Source organism: Mirounga angustirostris, unplaced genomic scaffold (genome assembly GCF_029215605.1).
Source record: "Mirounga angustirostris isolate CCGP_5_RB_7025 unplaced genomic scaffold, mMirAng1.0.hap1 SCAF_5, whole genome shotgun sequence".
Classification (NCBI taxonomy): Eukaryota; Metazoa; Chordata; class Mammalia; order Carnivora; family Phocidae; genus Mirounga; species Mirounga angustirostris.
In genome coordinates, this window is record NW_026991713.1 from 107,287,634 (window position 1) to 107,301,466 (window position 13,833).

At 35.4% G+C, this 13,833-nt stretch overlaps 1 protein-coding gene across 23 annotated transcripts in view; it reads left to right on the forward strand.

The window, feature by feature from the left end:
• The window catches only part of PARD3 (par-3 family cell polarity regulator), a 665,712-nt gene that overhangs the window by 367,376 nt on the left and 284,503 nt on the right, over window positions 1–13,833 (forward strand). For all 23 annotated transcript variants that reach the window (XR_010411651.1, XM_045874201.3, XM_045874191.3 and 20 more), the window contains one exon: window positions 13,663–13,754. Coding sequence is in view for 22 of the 23 variants with exons in the window: in XM_045874201.3 (XP_045730157.1) it covers window positions 13,663–13,754 (92 nt within the window). In the remaining variant the exon portion in view is untranslated. The remainder of the gene's footprint in view (window positions 1–13,662; window positions 13,755–13,833) is intronic.

Genomic DNA, 13,833 nt, shown 5'->3' on the forward strand with positions numbered 1-13,833 from the left:
CTGATACAGATCCCTGAATTGGGCAACTGGGGATTACAGAGAGAAGGAAGAATCAGGATGAAAGAGCGATGAGACTTATTTTAGAAATTGCCTAATGACAGATTTAGGGTTTTGAATAGGAAATAGTATTTGGTATTCAAAAGATTTCTTAAATAAGGGGGAAAAAAAGGTAGCTCTGGCCCTTGCAAAGCTAATCTGAATAACAAAGGCTGAGCTGACTTTACAGGAAAAGTGTGAAAGGCTTCTGAATGTACTTCCCTCTTCTTTGTCTTTATCTGAAGATGCTGCGCATTATTCATGTGCATAAACATGTCTACCCTCTAGAGTCCTGGTATTAAATGGATAGGTGTTGTTGTGGCTTTTAAAAATATACCTACTGTTGAATGTTTTAAAATTTATTTTAATCTGTTACTAGTTACAAAGTCTGTTTCCTACTGATGGAAACTGATAACTTTGAGAGGGAAAATTCCTATTGCAAGTAGCCCAAATCAACCTGGTCTATTATTTGGAGAACAAGTAAGCGGACAACTTGATCTTCTTTTACTGGAATATTTCAAGAGTAAAACAGTTTCTGTCCCTGAGTATGACCTAAATAAATATTTCAAACGTTTTATTTTTGTAACTAAAAGTAACTAGTGTCTGTTGTGTTTTATATTTTTTATTTGTCCTATATATCATTTATTCAATCGTTTTATACTAAAAATTATAATGAGGCTCTTTTTTCTAAAGGCATCTCTTTCTGGTAAATATTGATAAGACAGTCTTTCATATAAAATGAGCTGAAGTTTTTTAGTCCATTTGCAAATCATGAATTCCGGATTTAATTATATCCCAAGGGAACAACCTGAGGAAACCAAAAGTACTGACATAATTGGATCAAATTGTGTAATCAAAAGCAAATGATACGGTTATTAAATCTAATGAAATGATCTCCCAGCATTTAATTCATTTCTCTGATTCAAGAAATTTTAGTAATAAGTGAACGTGTTGAAATGGACATTCTAGGCAGTCACTGCTCCTAAACAGATCTTTCCTCTAGACTGTTTTTGGTTGGAAATATTTCTAAAGGTTACACCTTAAAGCAGAGAGTTGATATCTTTTGGGACGTGGGTGAAAGGAAAGGTGACAGGAAGTGAAAGTATGGGTCCTTATTAAAAGGCAGAAGGAAAGCAGTGAAAGGAGAAAATTGCTTTTATAAAGTACTGTTCCTTTGTATCACCACCTTCATTTCACACAAAATGAACACAAACCATAAATTGGTAATCTAGATGATATCTTAAAGGAGTAATACTACTAGTCTATAAAGATTTTGTTAAAATTCTTAGAAAAGATAAGCTCCTGATAAATGATTGAAATGAATAAAAAATGTACAGAGAGGGTATGTGACCATTTCACAAACATGGTGATATATTCAGTCTCACTAGTAACATTGAATTCAAACTAGAATGACAACAAGGCTTCTTGTTGATCAGATTAACTAAGGGGCGTGCGCGCGTGTGTGTTTGTGTGTGTGTGTCTGTCTGTCTGTCTCAGGGTAGCCAGTCAAGAACTGAGAAGGGTCTAAAATTTTATCCTGTTACAAGCTAGCTAGTTAGCCTGCTACAATTGCATGGATGGTGATGGAGGATGAGACTCCTGGGTCAGAGATGAAAAATTTTATTACTGTCAGCACAGCTAGCAGCACGAGCATCAGCATATTTGGTTCGGTTCCTCTTGTGCCCAGGCTCATGGAAGTGTCACCAGTGGCCCAGAAATAAGGCCTGCATGCTCTGTGGGTTATGTTATAGAAGTTTTGGTATCTCCCTTGGGAGGGAAGTACTACCTATGTTCTCAAGACTTGCAAATATGCCAGATTCTGATGGAGAATTGTCTTCCAGTATAGACCATAAAAGTTGTGAAATGGACAGTTTAATATGAGTCTGGTAGAACTATCAATTGATTTGGTCCTTTCAGAAAATAAATGAGCACTGAGCTCTTTAAAATGATCATGTCATTTGAAGCATTCTATTTTAGACTCCTTTCAAAGAACATAATCTTAAATATTGAAATGTTTTTATTTAGAAATCTGTGATGACTGGAGTTGAAAAATAGCCTATGATAAGTGAAGTGATGGAATATTAAATCATTTAAAAATGTTTTCTGTATAATTTGAAATAAAATACATCAATTAAAACATTTCTATTTTATTGCTATTCCTGTGTAAGCAAAGAAAAATACGATTTCAAAACACTAGAAAGAAGTACCAAATGTAAGGTGGAAAAGCTAGGACTCATCTTGATCAGTACATTGTTTTCTTGGGGAGCATGACATACTTTAATCATGTCATCACTTACAATCATGACATACTATAATCATTATTATCATAATTATAACCAAAGTTTTGTTTTATATAAGATAGAAGACAGATTTATTTTAAAACCAAATGATACTTTATAAATAAAGATTGAGTTTTACTTATGTACAAGGGGGTCTTAGTACTTAATCATTGTGAGGCAGTGTTCCATGTATTTGACATTAATTAATTACTATGATTGTCAGAAACTCAGTAGACAGTACTCTTCCCAGTCTATAAATGAGTAAGCTGAGGCACAGAGAAGTTACATAATTTGTCAGAATCATGCAGAATCCTTGTTTTTAACAACCAGGCTAAAGTGCTATATCAAATATAACACATGTCTAATACTTTAGATTAGTTGTATTTCTTTAATATCTTAATTTTTGTTTGGCATTTTTATTACATTCTGGGTATTAGAGACAATGCAGTAATGCATAGCTAATTAGTTTTATTAATGTTAATCTCTAATGCTATTATAAACTGTTGAACCATGATCTAAAATTGGCATTCAAACTAACCGTCATTGCTATGTACCCTGTGTCAAACATATAATCAGTTTCATTTTGTTTAAGAGAATACATTCTCTCAATCCCCAGGAAATCTACCAACTAGTTTTTGCTTCATTGAATTCAACTAGAAAATTGAATGAAAGCATTTTTTTTTAAACTACTTACTTTATCCAAACTCTTTACTGGTTTCAAGTAAGTTAATGACTACATTTCATTTGTGAAATTATAATATTGCATTGGGAAGTAATAAACCAGTACACATTCTAATATATGTTTACATGCATGGATTTTGCTATAGGACCCATGTGTTACTCTTTACTTGCTTATTAACAATTTAAAATAATGTAGAACTCTGGGGACTGCTATATGTTTTCTTAATAAGCCCTTCAAAATTATTAATGGTGAAATATGTATTTATCATTTAGGAAAACAGGATAAAAAATATATATCTTGGTCCTTAATGAAAGTCCTCTTAGGTATTTGTGGACCACAGGGCTCAATGATGAACTTGTCTTGGTGTGACTCTTCTTCACTCATCTCCATTCTTTCTTTGGTTCTGTTTAATTGAAATTTCTTCTGGTTATCTAATTTATATGGTATCTTAAGAAGTCTTTTTCTCATCTTAATCTTTCTCCCATTCCGAATACTACACGTAGAAAGTGATTTTTAAAAAATCTCTGCTTGATTTCTAAGACTGATTAAATATGATACATATCAATACCAATGAATAATCCCATCTTTGTACTTCCTTATAATGTTCTGTTTTATTTTTAAGCCCTTGATTCTATGCAAAGTCACTTTTCAGGGAAATTATAATGTGATATTATGTAATAAAAAATCCTTTATAAAAGTATTGTAAGGTTTAAAAAAATCAATAAAAATAGCCTTTATTGTAAGAAGATTTTGTGCTCATGGTAAAAATACTTAATTCTATAAAGACACAATAAAAATCACTTGTAGTCTTGCCACCCAAATATAACCACTGGTAAAATTTCCTGATGTTCATTCTTCCTGTGTTTATCTTAAAATGACACCCCTCCCCCAATTTTGATAGTAATTCTCCATATGAAAGTTCATTTATGATATGTTCAGAATTTAATGTTCTGTGGGTTTTTTTTTTTAACAACATAAATTTTATTACATTTTCTCTTCTCATAGATCCTGACCCTGACACTAACTAGTTGGCTAGGATCACATGCATTACTTACTAGCTTTGGTCACTCTTCCTTGAGTAAAATGGAGTGAAAAAACATGGCAAATCTCAAACCATAGGCCTTTTGATGCCATTTTCAAAATCCCAGCTCAGCCACTGCAGGGAAAGGTGAAATCTTTTCTAGGCCTAATTTCTCATAATGAGAACTCCTACTTTGTTGTGAGGATTAAATGAAAGAGTGTATATGCAGTTTGTGTTGTGTTGTAGATGTTTAGTAAAATTGGTTCTTTCTCTTTTCTCTAAAAATTTTATTTTTATAGGTAAGGTGCTGTGCACGTAGTGGTATCTGTGAGTCCATCACAGCTTCCGGGACAGATCAAGTTACTTCCTTTATTCCGATTAGGAATGTAGGGTGTGGTGACATGAATAAGGATGTAGCCGAGGTGGGTGGGTTTCTGCCCAGCTCCGTCATTCATTGCACTGCTGCACATGCTGGGCATGCCCAGTGCATTTCTAGACATAATCTCACATACAGTGTGTAGTAAACCTTATTAACAAATACTTTGCATGTCAGCAACACAGCTCTGTTATCCAAACTGCATTGTGCATAGATTACTGGGAACTTGTCATGTGGTTATGTTGCTAGCTTATGTTTGGGAAAAAGTTTCACATGTAATTCATTAGAAATCCCATATATTTGGGGGCACCTGGGTGGCTCAGTTGTTTAAGTGGCTGACTCTTGATTTTGGCTCAGGTCATGATCTCAGGGTCCTGGGATCAAGTGCCGTCTGGGGCTCTGCACTCAGGGCCAAATTGGCTTGAGATTCTCTCTCTCTCTCTCGCCCTCTCTCTCGCCTGCTACCCCTGCCCCCGCTTGCATGCTTATGGACTCTCTCTCTAAAATAAAATACATCTTGGGATGACTGGGTGGCTCAGTTGGTTAAGCGACTGCCTTCGACTCAGGTCGTGATCCCGGGGTCCTGGGATCGAGCCCTGCATCGGGCTCCCTGCTCAGCAGGAAGCCTGCTTCTCCTTCTCCCACTCCCCCCTGCTTGTGTTCCCTTTCGCTGTGTCTCTCTCTGTCAAATAAATAAAATCTTTAAAACAAAAAATAAAATACATCTTTAAAATAAAATCCCATTGTTTTGTTTATTAGAATATGCTTAAGGGTTGTGTTGAGGATTAAACTGAGGTTGTATCGAAGACTAAAGAGGTAGATTCTCTACTGAATGGCACATCGTAGGTCTTCAATATATATTAGCAATTATCGTTTTTATTTTTTGTTATATATAAAATCTGTAAGTTTCTTGCCTCTTTAAGTGATTTGCACTGATCACTAGCAAGAAATAATTTGTTTCAGTTTTTTATTGATTTAAATGAAAGTTTATTTTAAAATTATTTTAGTTCCTTCAAATATTAATTTTGAAATCATTTTTAAGCCAAGGAGAATATGTTTTTTGAATGAAGAAAAATATATATTTTAAACATACGGTGTTTTAATATACCACTGAGTGAGATAAGTCTCTTTTACTTACCTGGGTATTACTTACTTCACCCCCAGAATAAAACATTTAAAAATGTCACCTCAGTAAGGTTTAGAATGTTATTAGAAAGGCAAGATGGGGCACCTGGGTGGCTCAGATGGTTAAGCGTCTGCCTTCGGCTCAGGTCATGATCCCAGGGTCCTGGGATCGAGTTCCGCATCGGGCTCCCTGCTCCTTGGGAGCCTGCTTCTCCCTCTGCCTCTCTCTCTCTCTCTCTCTGTCTCTCATGAATAAATAAATTAAAAAAAGAAAGGCAAGATGGTCAGATGACAAAATCCATACATTTCAACAATCCATACATTAGTTTTTTAAGGAATGTTCAAAAGAAAACAATTGGGTGTTATTCTGGTACACAAGCCCCCTATGAAACCAGATTGATAAGGTTGATTAAAATCATATCATCCAATGGATGGCTACCTGGCCATTCCTGTGTGGTGGGGGGACTGGAAATAGTACAGAGGCACTTCGTGCATAGCAGGTGTCTTCAGTATTGCTGACGTGGTGATAGATACTTCGAGTGGTCATCTGTTTGGCATAAGTATGGATAGGAGTGAGGCAGATGATGCCAGGTGGGATGCTGGGGTTATTGAATTCAGTGATTCTTAGTAAGGATTAATATGTAAAGCTTCTTTTGTGTATCATGGGGGCACAGGAAAAAATGGAAGAATTAAGTGAAGGAAGAGATTCCAGTGTATGATTGGATATTGGACCAGATGTCTTCCAGTACGATTTCTCCATGCCCTGAAATTCTAATAATCTGTGAGAAGCAGACTTATATTTTGGAACTTAATTTTGAGATTCCACTCTGCATGTAACAGGTGCAAAGATACATACTTTTTGTTGTTCTCTGTAGTGAGATAGCTTTCATAAATCAGCACCATCTGTTCTTCTTTTAAAGACTCTTCTCTTGCCTTGGGTTGTGTGGAGTCATGTTGTGTATGTTCCAAGACAGGAAATGTTTCATTTCTGTGGTAAATGAAAATTTCATGGGCTGTGTTAAATACTGTGTTTACCATTCCATTTGATCAGTCTTAGCTTGAGATGAGAATGTTTGGAATCCTGTTGAGGGGATAAAGCTCACATTTAATACTCGACATCACAAGTACTGAATCGTTCCTAATATAAGCCACAATTATTTGGTGTTGACCTCTGGGTTCTGTGGTGTACAGTTTATGTTGTAATGAACTGCACTGTATTTAAAAGTATAACGGTTATTAATTCCCCAATACAGTACAAGAAAATATTTTTTAAGAGGTCTTATTATCTAGTATTGTCTGTCCTTAAAGGATTTGAATCAGTTTTTTTTTTCATAAATGTTTTTACTCAAGTAGAATATAAGGACCATGAAATAAAATTATATTACACATTTCCTGATTTTATTTGTTTAGAAGGTTGCTATAGATTTACCATTCTCAGTTGAGAAGTCCCCCTCCCCTAGATATTTTCAATCGTTTTCCACATGTGATGGGAAATTACTTTTCCCTGGTGATTTGACCAATTAATCAAGTCGTGGCAACATTAACACAAAAGCCTTCTGGAATTCTATTTATAATACTTAGGGGATGTGGAAAGAGATTCCCCGTGGAATTGTTTTTCCCCAAATGTGATCCCCCCAAAAGTGATTTAATTCATGCTGTGAATATCCAAGTAAATATTTTTGGGGGGGAGATGCTGTAGCTCATTAGTAGTTAATGTGTCTCTCATTAAGTTTGGAAAGTCTTGGAGGCATTCTAGAAAGTGTGAGAGACTGTTTACTTAAGCATTTTTGTAGCAATATAATTGAACCCATTAAATTATTTATTGTTAAGAATAATAAAAACACTTGAAAAATATTGTAAATTTGTTTAAAAAGATAGCATCAGAACTTTCATTTCCTTTTGTGTTTCCTAAACATAAAGATCAAAGATAGGTGTGCAGGAAATTTAAGGAGGCAAATAATTAGTTTTTTATAAAATGTTTTTAAAATGGTAAATTATTTCTTAAAATTATAGGCGTTTTTTCAAGTAATAACTATTCACAATATTTAATTCTTTGGAACTTGGAGTTTAAATATGGATATACAGGTGGTTGGTTTCTAGATAAAGTTTTATTGTGTTGCTGTAAAGCAGAATGTGTGCTTTTCATTTCCTTGCTTTTATAAGCAAACCAGTTAACAAGTTTGTCCTCTTATTTTGTATGGTGATCGATGGAGGCAGCATTCAGTTAAGTGTTCTAATTGCAGATCCTTTCCTTCTTTGCAATGACTTCTACTTATGGTTTTGGATATATGTGTGTGTGTGTGTATTTTTTTTTTTTTAAATCTGTGACTATAGAGAAGATATTTAGGACTCAAGCAGGAAAAAATACAACTAGATATTTTTTGAAATTAAGGAGTTTAGCCAAATTCAGTTTTCTTTAAACACATAGTTCATGTGAGTGCTTGTGATTTCAGAATGTATCATCCCTTGGTTCTGTAAGGGCTTTTTAAGTTGAGGGTTAGCCTTGATATTATTCATAGTATGGAAGAGAATAAGATTAATTTTTCCTAGAAGCAGAAAACAAATAAATTCATGTCTTCATCTCCACTTGTCTAGTACACATTTCTAACCTGATCTAAAACTCATCCTCCTCACCCAAGCTTATCACATTTTCATTTTCTCTTATTCTTTTCTCTCCTTTGACTAGAACGCTTCCATCTTTACAAAAAAATTCTGCTTAGATCCGTATAATATGGTAATAAGGCAAAAGAGTAACAAAATCTTTCCCCTCTTCTGCATGAGAATTTAAACTTCAGTTATTTTTTGGCTCTCTTTCTCCGAAAACCTGATAAAGACTTCCATCCACTATCTTTATACGGTAAAAGTGACCTCTGATTAGTAAATTGCATATGGACTCAGAAAACTATAAACATGGGACAAGCAGCTTTGCCAGTGGTGGTGGTTTTTTTTTTTTTTTTTTAAAGATTTTATTTATTTATTTGAGAGGGAGAGAGAGCATGAGAGTGGGGAGGGTCAGAGGGAGAAGCAGACTCCCCGCTGAGCAGGGAGCCCGACGCAGGACTCAATCCCGGGACTCCAGGATCATGACCTGAGCCGAAGGCAGTCGCTTAACCAACTGAGCCACCCAGGCGCCCTGACCAGTGGTGTTGTTTTGAGGTACATACTTCTGTGGGGCCTGAGGCTTGGAAACCCGAGTAGCGAGTAGCGCTTGCAGCCTGCTAATGTGAGTCTTTTCCTGCACCTGAGTTGGGACACACAGGAGTAGCTCCAGGTCCGGGACAGTTATGTGGACTGCTCCTTCCCAGGATGCTGCCTTGCTGGCAGGTTGGGTTTTCAGCCTTAGGTACTTTGGGCATCTCAAATATGTAGTCAGAATAAAAGTATAAAAATAATACTAGAAGACTTTTAATGAAAAAATGAGCACTCTGTACTGCTCCTCTTGATTCTCCCGGTCCCTCTCCCCAGAGGGACTGTTTATATAGGTATTTATTCTTGTATTTACTTCCATGTTTCTAAATAAAATATTTAGGTTGCTCTTTCCTGGCGACCAGTTACTTACATCTGTTGACTTACACTGTGGAAGATGAAGGTTTTTTCTTTTTCTGCCACCTATACTTGCCGTGTTCCCGTCTCCTCACATTAGATGTCTAAGTGAAGTCAGTAGCCAGTGTCACATTAGATGGCAGTTTGTGGCTCACTGCATGACCAAGTAGGTACTCTGATTAATTTTTTTTCCCCTACACATTTTCCTTTGTTGTTCCTGGAGTCAATTGCTTTTGACCTTTTAAAAATCTATTTTGTTTTATCTCTATATTTCTGAACTTTCCCCCCACATTCTCTAACAGGTCTGTTAAAAAATATTTCCCAAATGTTCAAAAATATCAGACCAATTATTAATTTCTTTTTTTCTCAGGGAGATAGACTTTCCAAACTTCTGTATCCTTTTGCTCTAATCTGACTTGGCGGCTTCTTCTCTGAGGTGTCTTTTCACCTTATTCTGGGACTTTCCTTGGGTTCTGTCCATTGCTTTATTGAATTTCTTGGATTTTGCTGGAGCATATCCAAAAATAGCTTACTACGAAAGGGTCCATGGGAAATAAAGAAATCGCATATCTGAAGATTTTTTTTCAACTTTCATACTTGATTTTTGTTTGGTTGGTTGAACATAGAAATAAATCCCCACTGAAAAATTTGTTTTAATATAGAAGGTATGACTGTTATCTAGTAGAATTTAATGTTACTTTAAAAAGCATTGTTATGATAGGGCATTTTGTTACTGATATTCCTAGTTTTAGTTTGCTAGCAATCATACAAATGCTACCATTTGGCAATGCTTAGATTAAGCTCTGTTGTTGGGAGATAATTCTCCGTTTTTCTCTTCCATTTTCGTATATCTTGAGAGCAGAGGCCTTTGTTGTGGACTATCCTTGCCAAGGATGTATGTACAGCAAACAACCTTGGAAGATCGATATAGTGTGTCTCCCTCCATAGTAACGGGCAGACATGCTGCTGCCTATGTAAGGTATTTGGGTTCCCTAAGCTCAGGTTTATTCTGTGTGCACCAGCGTTCCTGGTTCTCTTCACATCGCTTTGTAAGAATTTTAGCTGCAGAAAAGTGTGTAACAGGATGATACTTTGGCTATTGCTGTAATAAACTGTCCTTTGTCTCTGACCTGGGGGGGTCTCGTTTTTTTCCGCTAGCATCCATGAAGCGATGCAGGCTAAGTTAGGAGCTTTTAAGTGGGATAAAATCATAGACTCTTCATAGTTTTTTTTTTTTTAAGATTTTATTTGTTTATTTGTCAGAGAGAGAGAGAGAGAGAGACCATGCGAGCGCATGAGCAGGGGGAGTGGCAGGCTGAGGGAGAAGCAGATTCCCTTCTGAGCAGGGAGCCCCATGTGGGACTCGATCTCAGGACCCTGGGATCATGACCTGAGCCGAAGGCAGACACTTAACTGATTGAGCCACCCAGGCTCTTCATAGTTCTTGACATCTGCTTTTCCTCTGAAAATTCCCTCAACCAGTAACCCGTAGTGTTTTCTTCCTTGTGCCATTTATTTGATTGTATACATCATTTAGCTGTTTATATTTTTTAATGTGTATTCTCATTTCAAAGACATTTTACAATGAAGGTACTTTGTATGTAGCAAAACGCAACAAATATCAGGTTTTATGAATGTTTCTAAAATGTAGATTTTGTATTTAATTGAGTAGGTAATATGTTTAATATTAAGTTGTCTTGTAAGGCAAAAAGTATGAATGGATGAATTTGTACTCTTAAAATATAATTGTGTAACATTGCCTTAAATTGTTTATTTGTGGTATGTTTTATATGTCATGTATTATTTATTTCTCTTTTAAGTACTAGCTAACATTTACTGGGCAATTATTATGTGTTAGGCACCATGTTATGCTTGTTATACAGATTATCTTATCCCTCTCAGTAGTCCTAGGAAGATGTCTTTATTGTTTGTATTTTACAGAAGAAGGGATAGAAATATAGAAGAGGTATGTAACTTGCCTAAGGATATAAAACTGGCAAATGGTAGAGTCGGTACTCACACCCAACTGTTTAATTCTTGAACCCGAACTCTGCTATAAAATGCTATAAAATGGAGAGAAGGGAAAAGATAAAAAGTATATTTTCTCACCTGGAAGTTTTTAACATTGTGTAGTTTAAATTAATATTTTAGGCCTTCAGTATTGATTTGACATAAATAAAAGCCAAGTTTCATTTTCTGTGTCTATAATAGAATTCAGTATATAACTTGTGCTAAAAGTAACTATGTTCAGTCACAGCTTTTTAGAAGTACAAAACAACAAAATAAAGCAGCACAGGAGTTGATATTTACCCATCCAGAAGTTGGGAAATTTTAAGTTGTGGTTCCCATAGCAATTGCAGCTCAGCCTCAGGGCAGTGAATGTTGTGATCTCAACTGAACACCATATGCAGCAGCATGAAATAATATTCTACATGCTCTTGGGGGCCTGATAATGGCCACTCTGGGAACAATGAATGTGTAAATTATCAGTTACTGTTTTATCACTGTAGTTTGGGGCATTTCATTTATGTGGCTGTTTCATAGTATAACTTAGGTGTTTCACTGGTTATACATCATGGTAACATTTCAGTGGGGCTTAAATTATTAATGAATCCTGAAATGAAATGTTTTTAACTTGAAAGATTATTTTTGTCTTTTCCATCTGATTTATAAACAATCACTTTGCTCTCCTCCTACCCCCACTGCCAGTGGAAAAGCCTAATTTCAGGAGTTCTTGTTTACATTTAAAGTGTGGTCCTTAGGCAGGTTCAAGATGCTAGTTAACCTTTGAAATGTATTGTGTGCTCGTGCTTAAAAGAGATAGATGACTAAGAAGTGCATATTAGAGCCTCTTAAATCATAGGATCATCAATCTTCGAGTACCTTTACTTCATGCAGTACACTGCCATGGAGGACACGTCTATCTACAACTCATAGAAAAACTTTGTGCCTTCATCTTCTTATTTTGGTGGATTCACAGAGGAATTGTCAATTAGGTATTAATCAGCTGCTCTGTGTTGCCTTAGTATTGCTTGAAGAATTTAAAATATTGCTTAACACTGTGCTGAACCTACGACCTTTGCTTACCATTTTGTTGATTGATGTCTTTGTTGATGGCATATAGATTTCTACTATGAGTCTCTCAAATACATGATTAAAAAATATAAAATTTTTCTTTAATGGTAGACTCCTATATAGGTGGTTTAATAAATTCACATAGAAAATCACTGTTACCAAATTTATATAGTGGAATATATAACAAATATATCCTATATATATTTGTTACTGTTGGACAAATTATGTTTAAATAAATTATGTTTATATAAGTTATACATATATATAAATTATGTTTATATATACATATTATGTATGTAATATATTACATTATATTATGTATATAATATATACATAACAAATTATGTTTATATAAGTTATACATATAAACTTCCAAGAAACAGATTAAATAAATTTTATTTATGTGTATTTGGAAACTTATTACCCCAACGATTTCTAGGGATGATTTTGTTTTATTAGCAAAATATACAGAGTATCTACTGGGTGCCAGACACTGTGGATCCAAGGTGAAGCACACTGAGCCACTTAGCCACTATGATTGGAGATTCCAAGTCTTTTCCAAATATTCTAATTTGGTTAAAAAGACCTTTGATATCAGTCAGTCATGTTTATCATTATTTGAATTATCCTGGAAAGCCAACTTAACTGTGAACTCCTTAATGAAAAGATGATGGCCAAGATTATAAAATGAGGCATATTCTTGAGTGGCATTTCATTTATTTTTAGGTAGCCGTCACATTTATTCCACATGCACCTTTTGTAGTACCAGCATACTCACCCAGTTTCTATAACGTGTTGGAACGTAATGTCTTACAATATTACCTTCATAAAAGGAGGGATATGAAAGTGGGGGTTGAGTATTTTGCTGTTTGTGCCTCTCCCTGTGCTTGGTCCTTCATAATAGGAGTAAACAGAAGTGGTTCTTTATGGCTAAGATCTTAATGCCTTCATAGATACCTCTGGATAACCAGTCAGCTGGCTTAGGGTAACTTTATGTGAAATTTCAGAGGATGAAAGATTTGAGTCTAGGATGGTACTTACTGCATGCTCATTTTGACAAGCTGGTTTAGTAGGAACTGAGGAACATTGAAGATTTTGGTAGTTGTTAAGGTTTTTAATGGTCTCAACTATTTGGATTAGTAAAAATTTTAAACAAGTATCACCTGTACCCTGCACATTTATTTATTAACGTAGCATTGTAGTAATGCATAATTATTCCTGAAAACATAAACCAAAGAGTGAAATAAGAATTATAAGAACATTCACATAAGTAGAAGTTCTTTCCTTACTGCAGTGGTATCTTGTCCATCTCCTGGGATATGCTAACTCAGGAGACTGTGGCTTTAAAATACAGCTTGGCATATACACATACCCATCTTATCGTTAAAGCTGATCCTCCCTAGAAGAAGGACCTAGTTAACATGATCAGAATGCCTATTAAACTCCAGTTTTATCCAATTTCTTTTCACATTCTGGAAGTAAACCTAACACAGAATATTCTTCTCTTTGTGCTGTGTGTCTCTAGGATGAGGATGGGACAGAAGAAGACAACAGTCGCGTTGAACCTGTTGGACATGCTGACACTAGTTTGGAGAACATACCCAGCTTTTCTCTGGAGTAAGTTACTGATGGTTTTGACTAAATTTGCAATATACGTGTAGCATTACTGATAGCAGCAAGTATTCCAAAAGCATAT